This window comes from Numenius arquata, chromosome 19, assembly GCF_964106895.1.
Source record: "Numenius arquata chromosome 19, bNumArq3.hap1.1, whole genome shotgun sequence".
In the NCBI taxonomy this organism is placed as follows: domain Eukaryota; kingdom Metazoa; phylum Chordata; class Aves; order Charadriiformes; family Scolopacidae; genus Numenius; species Numenius arquata.
The window spans coordinates 2,075,604-2,094,140 of NC_133594.1; the positions used below are offsets into that span (position 1 = coordinate 2,075,604).

The 18,537-nt window shown below is 50.1% G+C and overlaps 1 protein-coding gene across 1 annotated transcript in view; it reads left to right on the top strand.

The window, feature by feature from the left end:
- The window catches only part of EHMT1 (euchromatic histone lysine methyltransferase 1), a 76,699-nt gene that overhangs the window by 38,130 nt on the left and 20,032 nt on the right, over nucleotides 1-18,537 (top strand). The window contains exons 9-18 of the mRNA XM_074161350.1: nucleotides 1,140-1,260; nucleotides 2,950-3,081; nucleotides 5,260-5,405; nucleotides 8,444-8,587; nucleotides 10,193-10,419; nucleotides 11,128-11,292; nucleotides 11,785-11,867; nucleotides 13,386-13,492; nucleotides 15,342-15,464; nucleotides 17,819-17,920. Of these exons, the coding sequence (XP_074017451.1) occupies nucleotides 1,140-1,260; nucleotides 2,950-3,081; nucleotides 5,260-5,405; nucleotides 8,444-8,587; nucleotides 10,193-10,419; nucleotides 11,128-11,292; nucleotides 11,785-11,867; nucleotides 13,386-13,492; nucleotides 15,342-15,464; nucleotides 17,819-17,920 (1,350 nt within the window). The remainder of the gene's footprint in view (nucleotides 1-1,139; nucleotides 1,261-2,949; nucleotides 3,082-5,259; nucleotides 5,406-8,443; nucleotides 8,588-10,192; nucleotides 10,420-11,127; nucleotides 11,293-11,784; nucleotides 11,868-13,385; nucleotides 13,493-15,341; nucleotides 15,465-17,818; nucleotides 17,921-18,537) is intronic.

Genomic DNA, 18,537 nt, shown 5'->3' on the forward strand with positions numbered 1-18,537 from the left:
TTCTTTGGGTGGCCGAGGCCGGGCTGTAGTGTTAGCTCAAAGCAAGGCTTGCAGTCAAGACCCAACCTCCCAAGTCATATCTCCACGTCCTACACAGTGGTTTTTGCTCTACTCGTATCTGGTGAGTCAGTCCGTTCCCCAGACAGAGACTGGCTCGAACGCAAACCAGCGTGATGCAATTGGTGTGAGCCACGTGGCGGGGCACAGCCGAGCCCACGCTTGGGGACGGTTATCGGGGACGGTGTAGAGGCACCGTAGAGCTGCCCCTGAGAGCCACGGCTCAGCACCACCTTTGCCCGGCTTCGCTCCCCGTGATAACAGGGCATGGTGCGGCATCGGCATCCTCTCAAGGTAGGCCGTGGAGGTGGCGCCTGATCCAGCCGCTGGTAGCGGGAGCAGGTTTTTCGTAGGTTTGGTGGGAGATGGATAAGCATCAGGAGGTGGCGGTTTCCTTTTGAACATGACTTTTACGATTGATGCATTGAAGGCTGCCTGACAGGGATGGGGTGCCCGATTCCCCGTTCTGATGTTGACTTTGAAAACCCACCCCAGACAACTGTATTTTTTAAACCAAAACCCAAATGCTGCTTAGATTCGTGTGTGTCTGACTATTTGCTGCATGACTGGTCCCTGCTGCTGTGACACCCTGTGCTCAGGGAGGGGGGCTGCTCTGCTGCTGGAGAGTTCAACTCCCCTGGGTCCATCCTGGCCCTGTCAGGTGGCCCTTTAGGTGCAAGGCAGGGTTCTGTTGGCATTTTCTAGCACGAGTGTGGAACAGTGTGAATATTTCAGTTTGAAAAACCCACAGTTTTTCTGGGGAGAAGTTAAAAGCGTGCGTGTGCCTGTGTTGCTCGAGGTGCTCGGCTACTGCTGCGATGAGTGTGGTGTAAGAGCCTAACGTGGAAGAGAAAGTGAAGCGTGCACTACTGAAATGACAGGAAATACACCCACACGTGTGCTTGTGTTTCCTTTTCCGTGCTATAAAGACATCTTAGCACCACTTGATTTCAAACCCCCAGTCCTTAAGGCCTTTTTGCACGACTCGAGCTGGGAGAAGGCTCTCTCGCATGGGCGCAAGGGACTGCTGGGACGCTGATACCAACATGCCTTACATGCACGTGGCCTCTCTGGTTATTCAGAGCTCGGAGTCCAGCATCAAGAAGAAGCTGCTGAAGAGGAAAGGAAAGACGGACAGTCCATGGCTGAAACCCACCCGCAAGAGGAGACGGAGGAATAAAAAGAAACAAACCAGTGTGTTAGGTAACTAATTGCGTTTTGTTCCTTAACTACACAGAAATTAGCCTTCCGGGTGGAGGGGTGAGGGCCTGAGGCCCATGGGGCAGTGGCTCTGCGGAGCTCACTCTTCCTTTTCAAGGATGGGCTGTATGACAAACCAGCGTGTGAACTGGCATCTCGCTGGCAGTAACTGGTGGTGTGAACACTAACAGCAGGATAAATATGAGGTGGTTTTATACTTGGCATGTTGGAGGAATGTTGTTTTGTTCATGAACTCCCTTTATTTTTGAGTATCCAAGAAAGACCTCACGGACTCGTGTCCATGTGGAGTGTAGTTAGATGCAGAAAGGAAAGGAAGAACCACCCCAGAGTGATGCTCAGTTGCTTTTGTACAGATGTTTTTCCAGCTGAATGGAATGTGCAGGTTGCCTTTGCTTATTCTGAAAGCCCCACAGTGTTTGTAATGAGCTCCCTCTGACCCATCTCATGGTGGGGACATCCTTCAGGTGGTCATTCTTGTTTGACCCAAGTCACCCAGCTTCTGTGGGTGCTTCAAGAAGGCTTCCGTGGCCTTTGTCTTCTGAAGGCTGTGGGGTGGGGAGAGCCAGAAGTGCAGGCTGGGTGTGATATTACTTCTTCAGGAAAGGTAACAACATGGGTAAAGAAAGGCAGATAGTCTCTGAAGTGAAGCTGTGCCTTCAGCTTCGTTATTAAGGTTTCACACATCCATTGCCATCAAAGGGTTTATTCTTCTGTGTTTGCTAATTCGTTGCAAACAGGTCATTTCTTTTAATCAGCAGATTTGTGGCTGCTTCTGAACTAAATGAGCACGTTTCAGCCTTCTGGTCTGTGCCTGGGGTTTGGCAGTCAGCTGGCCTGCTCCTCTTCCTCCCAAGGTGGCCCCTTGCTCAAGAATTGGGGGCCATTGATCCCTTTCAGAGCAAACAGCTAATCCTTAATTTCTGGTGCAGACTGGTTTTCCACCCCTTCAGTAAAGGTGATAGCCAGTCCTTCAGGCTAACACAAGTCTCTTGGCCAGGCCTGAGTGGGAGAAGCCAACCAGGAGGGAAACCAAAGCCAAGGGAGTGTGAAGAGATTGACAATTCCCACGAAGGCTCCGAGGGGTCCCCACGCAATCTCTTCCCAGCGAAGGATCCCTCCGTGCAATCTCTTCCCAGCAGCAGCTTTGTTCGCATAGACCCAGAACTTGGCTTTTACATTTTTCCCCTCCCATTAAGCTGGATGTCACCTGTCCCATCCTCTTCATGACATCCATGGTGAGCCAGAGCTCTCTGCCTGGCCGGAGCGTACCTGGAGCCCTGTGCAGCAGGTCGGAGACAGGAGGATGCGCTGAGCCCTGGTTTCATCCCTTCCTTGTACCATTTAAGCTTCTGCTGCCGACACAGTACAGCAGCAGGCAGATGTGCCTTTCAGAGGCAGAACTTACTCTTTTTTTTTCAGTTGATACCTACCTAAGTGGAAAATCTGTCTGATCAGGCAGGGGAGGAAATGGGAGATCAATCGTGCCATGTGTGCCCAGATGTTGCATTTTCATAATTCTATGTGCATCTGTACTCATGGCCTCTGAGGAGCCTGCGTACAGCCTGCTGCCTGAAATATGGCCCTTACGCCCGCACGTGCTTGCACGCGATTTACTTATTTTATTTGTATTATTATTTTTAGCTGTGTGAACACACGTGTGTTTCCATCCAGGTGCCGAAGCTTATAAACCATCCTTGGGAGGCCGAGAGGGCCCCGGGCAGGAGAACAGCATGGAGTACATGGAGGTGTCCCTGGATTCCCTGGATCTGCGGGTGAAGGGGATCCTCTCTCCGCCGGCGGGAGGTGAGCGGGGGCGGCCGGGCCGAGCCCCGCCGGGGCCGGCGATGGGGTTGGGACCGGGGATGGGACCGGGGCCGGCGCTTTGTTCCGCCGGGCGGTGCCGGGGCGGCGGCGGGGGCCAGGCTGCCCCCTGGCGGCCGAGGGGACCGACCGGCCGGGGAGTGCCGGGGACCGGGAATGGGATGGGATGTGCATGGGGATGGGGATGGGATGGGCACTGGGACGCTGTTAGGGATGGGGATGGGGACAGGGACAGAGACAGAGATGGGCATAGGGATGGGATGGGGACGGGGTGGGGACGGGGATGGGGACAGGGTCCCCAGCTCAGGTGGAGCAGGGTGGCTCAGGAAGACACCCAGCAAGGGCTCCAGTTGCTATCCCAGCTCTCCTGGCCTGCTTGGCAGCTCCCCTCCATTCCTCAGGAAGAGACCCAGCAAGGGGTCCAAGGTGTTGTCCCACCTCTCCTGTCTCAGTCCTCCTATCCTGCTTGGTAGCTCCCCTCCATTCCTCGGGAAGACACCCAACAAGGGGTCCAAGGTGTTGTCCCAGCCCTTCTGTCCCTGCTCAGCAGCTCCGCTCCATTCCCTGAAGGATACTGATTTAGCATCTCCCCAGTGCCCCCCCTAAAGTTCTTCTTGTCCCTCCTCTTCCTGGGGCTGAACAAGGATGGTTCCTGGGTGCTCACCCCCGGCCACTGCTCCCAGTGCTGAACTTGTCTCCCATCCAGCCCCTCCTGGCTGACCTGGATCCGTCCATCTGTACCCCATCACTCTTTGACTTTCAAAAGGTGTCTGGCTCTTTTGATAGAGGCGCATCAAAGAGGGGGTGGGAGTGTTCACCACCCAGGGAGGGTCAGGATGGATGAGGGATGCTTTCAGCGGAGCCTCCGGATGTCAAAAAGATTATGAAAGTGACAGCTTGGAAGGCGAGGAATGAGCTTTGTGATTTGTGGTTCTAGAAAAAGCTCTTAAACCCTTAAGATCTTGACAGGATTTTACATGAAAACTGCAAGGACTTTCCCTCTGCCAGTGTGGCTTGAAATATCCCATCCCTTCTCTAGGCTGGGTCTTGCAACTTGTTGGCTAAAGGAAACTCCTTACCAGATGAGAGGAGCTTGTGCTCAGCTGATAGGGTCATAGCCGTGCTGCCATTTCCAAGGCACCTAAAGGGGAATCTCTCTCAGGAATGAAGTTAATCTTTGAAAATTTGCAGCAAAATAATAACTCGATTTTTCAAAAGCTTAAAAACCAGCACGTTTCCTTCTCCCTGGGACTCAGTCCCGTAGCAGGCTTGGGTAGGGAGAGCTTGGGACACTTTGGGGGGAATCAATTTAAAGGCAAACGTTTGAGGGCTTGTTTCTGTAGTGAAAATGTTGCAAAGAGACGTTATGACTGTGTTGGGTTAGAGTAGGAGCGTAGGGCTAAAAGCAACCCTTTTATTGTTAGGCCAGTGTTTTGCAATCATGGGCAACCTAGTGATTGAGTTGGATCCAGAAGAGCCACAAGAACATTCACGCTGTGCCCTGTATCTGGTGGTGAGCCCCTCCAAAGCCATTATTCACCTTTAAATAAGTTTGAAAATGTTCAAAATCTGAGAGAACGAGGTGAGGAGAAGGCAAGAACATCTGAGCATCTTGCTGCTTTCTTTTCCCTGGTTTGTTCTCTTTCCAGAATAAATAATTCTTGGTTGGCTGAGACCAAATAGTCCCAGGAATTTTGTTTTCCCATCTGTGTAATAAGGTTCTGCAAATAGAAGTTTGTGCTTTCCTGATCTTCTCCATTTATCACTCCACTAACTATTCGAATTTTCAATGCCGAGGGGTTGCCTACAAATTTTCTGGTGCCAGACCCCAGTGTTTTGGGGCAGATTGGGAAGAGAAACAGGCTGATAGAACTGTGTACCTCCTTGTTGCTTTTCCTTAGGTTTCCTCAGGTTTTCTCAGAGTAAACTGTTCTTAACTTATTATTCTTGATTTCAGCACAGTCATCTGTAGTGTGGCTGGACTTTTGCGAACTCGAGTTGATGCAACAAAGGGGTCATTTTTACAGGGTTTAGATAATGCCTTGGAAGTGTTTCAGGACATGGAAGGGGAGGATGCCACAGGATGGGTAGTGTTGATGGACTGATCCTTTCTCCTGGAAGAGAATTTCAGAGTTGATTTCCTGATTCTCTGTACTCCAGGTCTTTCCAATGGTCCTGAAACAATGGAAGTAGACGGTCTCCAGGAAGTCCCCCTCTGTAGCTGTCGAATGGAAACCCCCAAAAGCAGAGAGATCACCACGCTAGCCAACAACCAGTGCATGGCCACGGAGAGCGTGGATAACGAGGTAGGAACCTGTCTTTTGACTTCTCACAGACTTTTCTGCTGAGGACAGAGACATAAAGAATAAAAAGCTGTGCCGTGAACATGTTGAAGGGTCACGCAGGGGCTCTGCAGCCGGCCAGACTGGGAACCCACTGGTGTGGGGGGATGGCAGGGCAAACATCTCGCTCGCTAAGCCGAGGGCTCCAGCGCTCTGTGTGTGTCGCCCAGTTGGGTCGAAGCCACTGGGAAGGGAGGAGGTGGCGAGGTCTGCAGTTGGAGAGGCGCTGGGTGGATCTCTCCTGCTTGTCCTGGCCTGTGCGGCTGGATCAACCTGATGTAACAGCCACACTTGAGGCCAAGTGGGCTAAAAATACATTAGCGTGCATCAAAGTGAGGAAAACCCAATCAGAGGAAGCTTGGAGTGGGTTTACCTTGACTACGAAGCAGCTGATAGAAACCTTTCCGTCGCCAGCTCTTGAGTTTTGGGAACTTGGCATGTTCTCTGCCTGCCCCAGCCTTCCTCTTCCCTCCTCCCCCAAGAGGCTTCTCTTACAAAGCTTCCCACGTCCTGGCAACCCCGCGCAGCCTCCGGGTCTGACTGACTGAAAACCGTTGCACTCCATGCCTTCCAGTCCATCGCAGCTGGGCTAGTTGGGCTCTACTGGTTCCAGAAGTGTGGCAATAAGTGGCGGAAGTGACTCCCTCCTAGAGCCTGGGAAGTGAGGCTGCAGGACAGGAACATGCTTGGACAGGATCCTCCTTTTACTGGGAGGCACTTGTTTCTTTTGACAGTCTCATTCCCACTGCAGTGCTCGGATACTTGCTGGTGGTAGGCCAAGGAGTGAGAATATCCCTAGTTCTTCTAGGATCTTCTAGTAGGATCCCAGGAGAAGGGTGGATGGAGGGAGAAAGGGATAATCAAGTTTGCAGCCCAGCTTTGCTTCTGTTAGTACGTGCTGGTACCTACAGAGAAAGGAATTTCCAAAGCATGACCAAATTAATTCATTGAAGAGAGAGAATGCCCTGGAGACTTGCAGGAGAGAGGGGGACCCCAGGGTTTCTGAGTAAACAGAAGGTATATGAAAGAGTTCCTCCTCGTGTATACTCTGCTTTGACAGTTCTGTCCCTGGATAAATCGGGGAGAGGAATAGCAAAGGCCATGCTTTATCTTAGATTCTTTTTCATAATGGGATAAGTGACTCATAGATGTTAATAAGAATATTATACGTGTGAACAGTGGGTTTTCCAGACTGTCATGTCCTTGGAGAATGTTATAAATAGTTACGAGCAACCCTGCTGCACTCTCTAATGCTTGGAAAATAGCAATTAATCGTTTTGTACTTTTTTAGAGTTTCTAACAAATAATGTAGTGCGACATAATAAAGCAGGGACTTTCTCACACGGACAGTGCAGCTCTTCACGTGTTAATCAGATTTCCTCAGTTCCTAAGTAAAAAAATCAATGGAAGGGTCCTCTCCTGCCACCCCTGCAGGGTGTGTGGGTCCCCTGGGCTCTGTGTGATAACGGGGACCAGTATAGCCAAGGTGTCACGACCACAGGTAGACTTTGGAGCTGGAATTTGGAGTTGATCAGAGATGGTAGGGGTGAGCGTTGAGCTTAGGTTAAAATCCCTTCTCTTTCTCTGTAGGCGTGTTGATTCTGCAGGAGAAGTAGAGTTTTTTTAAAAAAATAGAGAGAAAGTCTAGTTTTGTTGGGAAAAAAGCAGCAAATCAAACTTCAGGTAGACCAGAGGGACAGTCTGTTGGTGACAAGCACCGTGTTCCTGACTGCTCTGCTCCTGGTGGCAGCGCATGGTAAACTGTGCCCAGATTTCAGTGGGGACCTTTCCTTGTAGCAGGCTTTCACAGAATCACAGGATGATACGGGGTGGGAAGGGACCTCTGGAGATCATCCAGTCCAACCCCCTGCCAGAGCAGGTCCACCCAGAGCAGGTCCCACAGGAACGTGTCCAGGCAGGTTTTGAATTTCCAGAGACAGAGACTCCACCACCTCTCTGGGCAGCCTCTTCCAGGGCTCTGCCACCCTCAAAGTAAAGAAGTTCCTCCTCATGTTTAGATGGAGCTTCTTATGTTCAAGTTTGTGGCCGTTACCTCTTGTCCTGTCACTGGGCACCACTGAAAAAAAGACTGTCCCTTTCACGTTTATGTATTTCTCATTTATAAATGTCCTTTGCCCGAGCATCTGGGGAAAGCGAGGTTATTTATCAAGAGGAACTTGCAGAACCCAAACAGTGTCACGTCATGCTGGCAGGTGGCAACGGGGACGTGAAAATGTTGTGGCTGTTTGAACGGGGGCAGCAGGAGGAAGCGCTGGTCCTTCTGACGCAGCAGGGCTAGTAAGGCCGGTTGGAAAAAGTGAACCCCAATTAGGGAGCCTGCTGTCATTAACAGAACACGGTGGTGCATGAGAAGACGCTTTGTAAGCCCAGAGCTGTACATTGATGAAATCCTTCGGAAAACATGCTCAAAAATGTGACTTGAGCTGAGCACTCGTGAAAGCCTGGCTCTTCGTCCCTGTGGTCTGGGCAGGGGCCAGTGCTGGAACCAGTACAGACGATAACTTCGCTGGCAATGAAGGGCAATTATTTTTCCCTTTATCTTCCTGTGACTTAATACTTTTGAACGCTAACAAGATTTAGTGCGTATGGTCTTGTTCTCCCGGTCACCGACACCCGCTCTTCCTGGCGAAAGGAGAGTGTGTGTTGTGTGAGTCAGGCCCCTGGGACTGCCCCTTCTGCCGCTGCTTGGCTGTTGCCTATTTCCAGTTACCATTTTTTTTTTTTTTTTTTTTTTTTTCCTTGCAAGGAACAAACAGCTCAGGGTCCACATGCATGTTAGTTAGTAAATGATGCATTTCTTCCTGTGAGAGCAGCTTTCACAGCTTCCTGCTGCACTGCTAATGCTATCTGGCACACGTCTGAATTACTGTGAAAAAGCCAGGGCTCATCAAGGCAGTGCGCTGCAAAATCTTCCTCCGCACAAGCACAGAGAGTGTTTTGGTCTCCAGTAATTTCATTTCCTTTAATTTCTCCCGTTCCAGCTGGGCCGATGCACAAACAGTGTGGTTAAGTATGAACTGATGCGCCCGTCTAACAAAGTCCAGCTTTTGGTGCTGTGTGAGGACCATAGAGGGAGGATGGTGAAACACCAGTGTTGCCCTGGCTGTGGATACTTTTGCACTGCAGTAAGTCCGTGCTCTCGATCTAGGGAAGAGGGGGTACCTGTCGCAGTAGCTGGAAGAGCTGAAGGTGGAGATGGTACCTAAAGGGGTTTACTGACTTCCTGGCATCAGCTCCACCTCGTTCCACAGCACGTCAGGTGGTGTTTTCAAGAGAAATGTGTGTGAGGGTAGCTACAGTCGTCACCTTTGTCTTCCTGGAGACCCCAAGGGGTGTTACTGAAGGGTTTTCACTGGGATTCCACACAGTGGAAGTCTTGCCTTAGGAATTTCTTAGGAACAAGGGTTGTTTTCTTTTCTTTTTCTGTACAGATCAACTATATCAAAAATGTTATTAGCTTGGTTTTTAAATGAATCTGTGTACACAGGAGTGGTTCTGGCCTGCTGCTGCCTGCTCATGAGAGCTTAGACGAGCAACCAGAGTGATGGCACTGGAACAAGGCAGTGTTTGAGATCTCCTGCTGCTTCTTCCACCTCTGCCACCGAGGCTTTTAATAGCCTTGGTCCAGTCCTTTAAGTCCTCAGCAGCCTAGTGTCCCTGTTGGTAGAGCTGAAAAACACCAGTTGAGGGCCTCGCAGGGTGATAGGGAGGTTTCGTGATGGGGAGGTTCAAATCAGACAATTGTCTGATGCTGGTGTTCTTCAGAATGACTCAATGAAGGGTGCTACAGAAGTCTCAAGCATTATTGTAATCGTAATAAATGGAGCCATCCTGGGTTTTCATGCTGAGTCTAAGATCATTTAAAAAGATAAAATCCTCACAACCCTTAAATGCATTCTGCAAAGCTGAAATAGATTTCATTAGATTGTTTGGGAGGACCCTGAGTTCAGGAGAAGAATGGGTTTTAACTAGCCTTTCCTTACACGCTCCTACGTCTCCGAGGGACACGTCACAGTTCACACAGGTGAACCTGGGAGTGTGTGTCTGTGCATTCAGTCACGAATAATGCAGAGCACAGTAGGGCTTTAGGTAGCACTAATATCACAGGGCAAGAATTGTGGGGTACCTTCAGTTCAGTTCGGAGGACATTGCTGGAAAGGGAAAATAACTTTAAGAAAAGTCGCCCAGATCTGTTGAATGAGCAGTCAGCCACGGTATTGGGGCTAAACAACATACGGGGCTGGTCCGAGCAGAGAATTCTCAAGCTTTAGGTCACATTGGGGTTAACAGCTGATTTAATTATAGTCATGTAGGTCCTTGAGTGGTTTGTGCGCAGCTTTGTTAGGTAGTTTTAATGCTGGCTCAGCACGCAGGTCTGAAGTTTCCTTTTCCAGTTTTGGGGGTGTCCTTAGAGTACACTGGCACTTCTAGAAACATAAGCAAGAACTTCAAGCGTTAGAGGAAAGAGCTGGAAATTGGGACTTCTTGGTTCTGTTTCCCAAGCGCAATTAAAAAACTTGCTTTGCGGTCCCTAACCAAGTGAGTTTTTTCCCCTTTACCTTGGTTTTGTTCTCTTCTAAAGAAGTGGCAGTGCTTGCTTACTGTACTGGAAGCGCCAGGGCCAAGAGTGGTGATGAATGAAGTATTTAAGAGATCTGCGGATGAAGCATGTGGAAGGGGTAAGGCACGGAGTGACCACGGTGTGAATTTCTTCTCTGTGGTTTTTTTAGGGCACTTTCATGGAGTGTCAGCCGGAGAGCAGCATCTCCCACCGTTTCCACAAGAACTGTGCCTCCCAGGTCAACGACATGAGCTACTGCCCACACTGCGGGGAAGAGGCCTCCAAGGCCAAGGAGGTGACAATAGCAAAAGCAGACACAACCTCGACGGTGTCCCTGACCTACGAGCAGCAGAAACCTGCGGCTGTGGAGGGAAGGGCCGACACCACGACGGGGAGGTGAGCTTGGGAGCATGGGGTGATCTCAAACCTCCTGCCAGACCGTGCTTTGAAGGCTTGTGCTCCTCCTGATGGAGCAAGGTGTTTTCTGGCCCTGCTCTGACACACCAAACTCAGCTGCAAGCGTGTTTTGTTTTGTGAGCTGGGGCAGGGGAGAGCGTGGCAGCCACAGGGTGAGCTGAGGCAGAGGCTGTGAAGGTAGGAGAGGTTCAGGAGTTAAAGCCATTCCTTCCTCTTCTTGTTAGGAGTGGAAAAATAGTAGAATGAGTTGGTGTTGCCAGGTCTGCTTTAAGGGACAGGGAAATTCCTGTGGTACCTAGCTGGAGCACCAAGGGACACAAGTATAAAGAGAGGATGAAAACGCAGAGGAGAACACAAATCAAGCCATCCCTGCGTTGAACAACGCTCCAACCTCCCATCTGATCATCTTCTGGTGTCTTTTATGACTTGCCCCATGTTCCAGGGTTTCCTGTAGCACAGAGTACATCAAAATGTAATCATAGGGCAGTGTAGCTCCCTTCTGGGGCAAGCGCTTACTGTAAACTATAAGACTATATTAAGACTGTAAAATATATTGGTTTGTGTTTCGATTTCACTTACACTTCTCCGTATTTAAAATGCATTTCTTTTCCTTCTTTGGCATAAGGTACACACTGTTGTGTATTTTTAATGGTTGTGCTTTGGCTGTCTCTCATTTTTTCTCTTCAGTGGCACTGGGACGCGGTTGTCAGAGGAAGATAAGCCAGAAAGTTCGGCTGCTGAGGGGTTTGACATGGCTGGGTCTTCAGTTTATCCAAAGCCTACTACGAGCCTGACCCAGGGACCGGTTAAAGAAACTCTGGAAAGTGCCCTGATTGCCCTGGACTCTGAAAAGTAAGGAAAAGATTGCTGGGTCTCTCCAGTTCCCAGGAGAAAACTGAGATGTAGCTTCTCTGGATTTTGGCCTCACTCAGACCATTTTTTGTTCACTTTGGTCATTCGTTACCCCCAATGGATTCCAGATTCAGGAGAAGAGTTATCACTCTAAATGCCTTATTGATTTATCTGGAGGATTTAGTTTTTCACTGGCCCTCCAACCACAGCTGTAACTACTGGGAGTTCCCGTTTACAGTAATAAGAGCCAGAATTTGTTGATGAGCAGCACTGAGTAGATACGGCCCTCGCTAGAGCAAGGCTGGCTGTGGTTGGAACTGGAAGTTGGAAGATCTCCTTCTGGAGAGCTGTTCCTGTGCTGTGCTGGCGCTGTGGAGCTATACCATAGGAACAGAGATTGTCATGCATGCTGGGTAGCAGTGGGGTGGGCTGAAACGCTGGGAGTGTTCCTCGGTGAGTATTAATTACGCCTCTTTTCCCCACTTCCTGCAGACCCAAGAAGTTACGGTTCCATCCGAAGCAGTTGTACTTCTCTGCGAGGCAAGGAGAGCTGCAAAAAGTCCTGCTTATGCTGGGTAGGTGGCTCCTTCCCAGGCCATTGCGTGGCTGGCAGTACTCCCAGCTCCTGCCAGAGCCCAGTTCCCAGCACGGCCGCACGTCATATTCCCCACTGCCCCTTGTGAGCCGTGCTGGAGGAGAAAGCCACTTCTGCAAGTGATGTGTCATTGGAAATGGCTTCATCTTTCTGTGAAACGTGGACCTGCTCCCAGCTTGTTTCTGCGTTTGGGCACGCTTTTATCCAGAGAAGCTGTTTCTGTCCCCAAACGATCCACGTGTGATTTTTTTCCAGTCCCACAGAACTTTTCCTCCCCATGCAATGGGTTAGTTGGGGGTTTGCATCCAGTCGAGAGGTAAAAAGATGGGAGTTGGCTTAAGCCGAGATCCATCAGTAAGAGAGCGGAAAGGAGGAGCCCTTCAACACACAGGGTTTGTTTTGGGGGTACATAGTTGTCTGTCACCAGATGACCTTGAGCTGTTGAGCTTGTTTTTACCAACAAATGTTCCCGAGGAATCTCCCCCTTTGAAGGACACAATGTTTCCTTGGGATCATTTCCTTTCCACTCCAGTACTTTGCGTTACATTTTTGGATGCTTGCTGTTCTTTTCATTTATCAGATTCTTCTTTTTTCTTCAAGCAAGTGTTAGTTTCATTGTTCCTGTCTTCAATAGCACAAAAATGTTATTCATTGATATTTAACGACGGCCTCATCATACGCAACATATTATCATGCCCAGACATCTTTGTCTGGCCGTCATCATCATCTGCCAGTCTTTGCACAGCTGTGAGCATCTCTGGCCAGATCCCCAGCTCCTCTCAGTTGGAGACGCTCCATCCATTCTGTAGCCCCGTGTTTGCAGTGATGTAACGAGGATCACTAATAGTAATTGCAGTTAATTGTGGTGAGACAAAAAAGCCAGGTAGTAATCATAGAATGGTTTGGGTTGGAAGGGACCTTAAAGCCCATCCAGTGTCACCCCCTGCCCTGGGCAGGGACACCTCCCACCAGACCAGGTTGCTCCAAGCCCCGTCCAACCTGTCCTTGAACCCCTCCAGGGATGGGGCAGCCACAGCTTCTCTGGGCAACCTGGGCCAGGGTCTCACCACCCTCACAGCAAAGAACTTCTTCCTAATGACTCTGTTGTTTCCAGGTTCTGTGTTTCTTTAATCAAAGCAGCAATTGCTTATTTTTTTTTTTCCTTTTTATCCTTGTATAGTGTTGGTTGGTTTTGTGGCACTGAGAGGTGGGGAGCTGTGAATCTGAGGGAGGTGGCCTGTGTAGGAATTGTAATGCCTTAAAGGTATTAAATTCCGTAGTGTTTCTGAAGCTCTTGATTTTAGAGCTGTGGGATATCAAATGTCCCTGGGACTACCCTGGGAGCTTTCTGGCCTGAATGTGTAGTAAGTGGTGGGAAGGGCTGAGGATGCACTGGGAACTCGTCCCTTAAAAGCCTTTAGCTGGGACCTGGTTCTCTTGTTACGCTTTTCTCTAATCTCTGAATCGTGGTTGAAAGCATCTCTGCTCTGTTTTTCAGTGGATGGAATTGACCCTAATTTTAAAATGGAGCATCAGAGTAAGAGAACCCCTCTCCATGCTGCCGCCGAGTCCGGCCACGTGGACATCTGCCATATGCTGATTCAGGTCTGTCTCCCCTTACCTCCTTCTGTACAAGCGATTTGCTGTGGTTTTTGGTCTCCTGCCTCACATGGCTAAAGCACACTTAGAAATCAGCACTGAAACGTCCCTCCTATAAAAACCTCCTTAATTCTCAGCTTGCTGAGGGAGGAGCGGTGGAGAGTAGCATGAGGTCTGGGAGGACATGACTGAAGCTGTCTTTCTAGGCTGTTCTCCAAGTTGAGCTTCACTGCCCAGGCAACGAGCACGTGAAGCTTCGATGTAGGGCACTCTGGAGCACGTGGAACCTGTAAGTCTAAGCGCACCCAGGTGCCACATGTGCCACACAGGTGACCTCTGGCAGGCTGCGGGTGACCTACGAGCCACTGCCAACTCGCTCTTTGTTACGAAGGCAGGTGGGCTCTGGAGCCCACAAACTGGCAGGCTCTTGTCTTTCCTCCTCTCAAAACCCAAGTAACTCCAACACTGTTTTTCTCCACACTGTAAATGTCCCACATGTGAAAAGGAGAGAAGGAAAGAAAGTTTGGTTCATTGTCTGGGATTTGGATTCTAATTGAGGGAAGGTGGTCAAAGACATAGGGGTGCTCTCTTTGAGCCTGCTCCAAAATGATGTGAAGAAAAAAGGAGGATTAAAACAGTTAATAGATTTTCCTTTTTCATACTGGCGTACATCATCTGGAGTGATTGGGAGTACGTTTTGTTTACCCTGTGTGACTGGGAAACCTTCAAGGGCTTTTGAGAAAGCAGCAATGCCATCCCTGTTTTTGCAAATGAGCCTGCCTTTCAGTGTCTGGAGCCAGAGGCTTTTGAAGTCTTGGTTGAAGATGCAGCCATGGCCCTGCCCTGCTGCCTTCTCTCACTTCGGTTACTGCATGTGAAGGCTCCACTGAGCAAAAGGCATAAAATTTGCAAGATATTACAAACAATCTGAACTGAGTATCAGTAGGGTTGGTTTGTTTCCCAAATCCTTCATCTTCTTATCTCTTCCCTGATGTCTGGCTGCTGCAGTAGCACAGTATTTGACTGGGAATATCCCCAGCTTGTTAAACTTGAAATGCCTCTTCTCTGGTCTGGGTTTAAATAGCTGTAGCTGGTTAAAAGTAACCCAAACCAGTGGCGGTCAGTGGGAGGCACCTGGAAGCGATGGGGCCAGCTCCTTGTGCCAGGTGAACCTGAGTCAGCGTGTCACGCTGTGAGCGGGGCTGTGTTCCACGTGTCCGCGTGGAGCCTGCGTGACCTGCCAGGATTTCGGTTTAAAATTGGGTGGGTTACTGAGCTAAGCCAAAGAGTTAAAACAGGCAAGACACATGGCCCAGTAGCGTTTTGGAAAAGAGTAAGCTTTTGGTCGAAGGCTCTCCATGTTGAGCTGAACCTGTGCTCTGAGGCCTCTGTAGAAATGTTAACGTTGACTCCAACAGGAATCGTTAGCCAGTTGCCAGAGGGTTTTTAAAACTCCTACCTCTGTTGCCATCGGCAAGTTGTTCCTCCTGCTTGTGACATTGGGAAGAGCTGGTTGTTTTGTTCACTGAGTCTGTAGAAATAAGAGACCTAAACCAAAGCTGTGAGGAAAAGGAGGAGGCCAATTTTTCCAATTTATCCCAGAAACAGCATCCAGAAAGTAGCAGTACAAAACACGTTGATAAAAAGAGGTATTTAATACCAACTGTTGGCTTCCTTATGCCCCAGTTGCTGGCTGTAGAAGGCAGGAGAGAGGGCAGGCAGTGTGTGCTGCTTTCCAAAACACGCGAATTTGGGCTGCCTTCAAAACTTGCTACAAAATCTCTGCTGCCACATCCTTCCTCTGCTGACCAGGGCTGGTTGTAATTGTCCCTGTGTTTCCTTGGCCTCTTCACAGGCTGGGGCCAATATAGACACCTGCTCTGAAGACCAGAGGACCCCACTGATGGAAGCAGCAGAAAACAACCACCTGGAAACTGTGAAATACCTTATCAAGGCAGGAGCGCTGGTAGATCCTAAGGTAGCAATTTATTCCTTATCTTTTTCTCCTGAGGAAGCCTCTGTCCGCCGTTTCCTTCTTGATGCGTTTTAAGCCTTGGGTGGAAATGGGCAGGCAGAGGGGAAACGGCCTCGCTTGTGTTGGGTGCGAAGGCTTGGCGAGGCTGGGGGTGTTGGTGGTGTCATTTTAATGATGAGGTTTCCTCGCTGTGAGCGGTTTGGGGCGAGTGCTGCCCCTTCCTACATCAGTTTGTGGCAGCAAATGTAGGGGGTATTTGATTTCATATGGGGCCGCTAAGGATTAGTGTCACAAATCCGTTGCAGTGTGTTAGGAGTTTGATTTCAGAGTTGCCTTCTCTACAGACTCTAATAATGAGCTTTTGGGGTGACATTTTAAAACGGGCTGGTGCTTGCCAAGCCAGCAAAAATGACAGAGGAAGCTTTGCTTTCCAAAGGCCTGATGTGCGGTTTCTTGCAATCACGCCACAGTGGCAAAATTGGACCCCGTCTTCAAACCCTACCCTTTAATTTAAACAAATACAATAAAATGCAGCTGTCTGTTTGCCTTTAGCATGCTCTGGTTGCTTTGCAATCTTGGAAAATAGACAGATCGTTTATTAGTCCCATAAATCAGATGCTATTTAGGAGCACAGGAGCCCTCCCCACGTGAACTTCTTATTGTTACAACCTGCTGCTGTTGGCGCGCTCCTCTGCTTTCGCTGGGGAATACGGCAGGGCCGGGATGCTCTTTTGGCAAAGGAGCTGGCGGGGCCAGGACGATGGCACAAAATACCAAGTGCTGCCCACCCCGAGCCTTAAACGCATCCTTGGGAGCCTGGTTCTGAGCCGGGAAAGGGCAGGACAGGATGTGGGGCTTCATGCTGGCCGCTGTCCTGAGCATCTTGGAGTAATCCAGACATCTCTCACCTGATTTATTCATGTGGAAGATAAAAGAAGGGGTTTTTTTTCACTTCTAAAGGTAAAGGGAAGAAAAAAAAATCCTGAGCCTGCAAAAGCAAATTAGAAGCCTGAGATCACGTCTGAAGTCTAGACTAGTTTATTATGTTAATTAGTTTCTTGCACCAAATTACTCATCTTTTTGAAGGCAGCATCGTGTTGGTTTAAAAGCAACTCCAGCCGTTTCGATGAGAAATGGGGAGGGTCGCTGCTGCGGGTGTGTGCGGAGCCTGCCCAGGACTGCGGGGGCAGGGGGGGCTTCTCAGACCCGGGGCAAAGCTCTCCATCCTGTTAACAGGATGTAAAAACCCCACTCAAAACCTGCAGAAACTTTATGTTAAATTATAATAACGCTCTCCGTAGGGTTGAGAAGGTGCACTTGGCTCATGACAATCTGAGGGGAAAGCTGTGGCATTACTCAGATGTGATAGATTACTCAGGGGTGCAGAAACCCCTTTTTTACCCCAAGAAGCCCCCACAGTGTAATCCCTGACCTGAAACCTCCCATCCTTGCTGGGGGGGTTGCTCCCTACCCCTGGGCGTTCCGCTTGGCTCCATCCCAAAGCTCTTGTTGCTTCCAGGGGCTTAGGCAGGAAGGAATCGTTTTGGTTTTTCAGTTTTTCATTTCCTCCTCCTTATTTCCTGCTCTCTGGGCCCTGCTACATGCTAAGCTCTTGGGATGTAAACGCCTGATAAAAATCAGGCTCCGAGATCTTTGGTGTTGGTGTGGGAGTGTCTCCGTCATGACTCACAGCCTGTCCATCTCCACCAGACCCTGTGTTCTCGGCTCCCAAAGGCATTTTTCCTTTTAACCTTTGTGGTGTTTTTTATCTCCTGTCTCAGCAGCCGGCTGCGGGCACGCCGGGGACTCGGTCTCTCGGGAGGCTCCTGGCCCCTCTGCAGGACACCCCTTTGCCCTGCTGCCAGGTGTTGGGATAATGCCTTGTGCTAATAAAACACAGCAAAAAACCTGTATAAACGGAGCATTTCAGGTTGAGACAAGGCTACTTTTCTGATGTAAAGTGCAAGCTCTGCCTCTGTAAGGGATCCCTGCCTCCCCTTGCACACGGAGAAGAGTTGGGAAGGGTCTGTTGGGAAGCAGGAGCATCGATCTGCCAGAGTTTGAGGCTGGTCCCTTCCCTTGGCTTTGCAAAGGTGTCTCTTCCCATACCCTTTGTGCTCTCAGTCTCCTGCTCTGCACGGGTTGCACCTTGGACCTTTTTGGGAAGCTCCCTTTGCTCCATCACGGCGTTGGTTGTTGCTGCTCTCTCCCTTCCTGGGAGTGGGCTGGGGGTTTTTGGAGTCCTCTGCTCCCTCTGTGAACTTCTCTGCTGTTCCTAAGCATCACTGGTGTCATGCAGACATGGGAAGCACTGGGAAGGGACGTTCCCTGAATGCTTGTTCTGTGGTTGTGTCCAGGATGCAGAGGGCTCCACGTGTCTGCACTTGGCTGCCAAGAAGGGGCACTACGACGTTGTTCAGTACCTCCTCTCCAACGGGAAGATGGACGTCAACTGCCAGGTAAGGCCTTTCTGCGAGAGGCAGAAGCTGCTTCTCTCAGGTCAGGGACCCCAGTCTCACCAGCATGTTTGTGCAGTGGTTACTCAAATACGGTCCTGCTGCTGGGGAGCAGCTGGAAAACATTATGGGGTGACAAAGCCATGGGCATCCTGGTCTGCCAGAGAAGGCAATCCCCTCTGCTGACCTCATGGAAACTTTCCTACCTTCTCTCTGGGTTTGCAGTTTCTCCTTGAGCCTGAATTTGCTGGTGGAGCCTGTTGCTCGAGGGTTGTCCTTGTGCTCCTCCAAGCAGTGGGGTGGTGGGATCATGGACGAGCTGTGGGATGGGTCGAGCCTGGCACTCGCCATCACCAAGCTTATCCATTCCCTTGGGTGAGACAGCGCTGGATTAGGGTTCGTTCTGGGGGAAGGCCAGCTCCCCTGGGCTGCTCGGGGAGCTCTGTAAGAGCTTTTACACAAGCTGAATGTTTGTCATGCCTTTTGGACACTCAGCTGTATTGGTCCCCCCTGGAGATCCATTGCCCGTGTGCTGAGCTGCAAATAGACTCCAGCCTGCTGAGGCGTGATAGATGGAATCACACCGGGGATGCAGGACCTGGAGGGACCTCTCCCTGCAG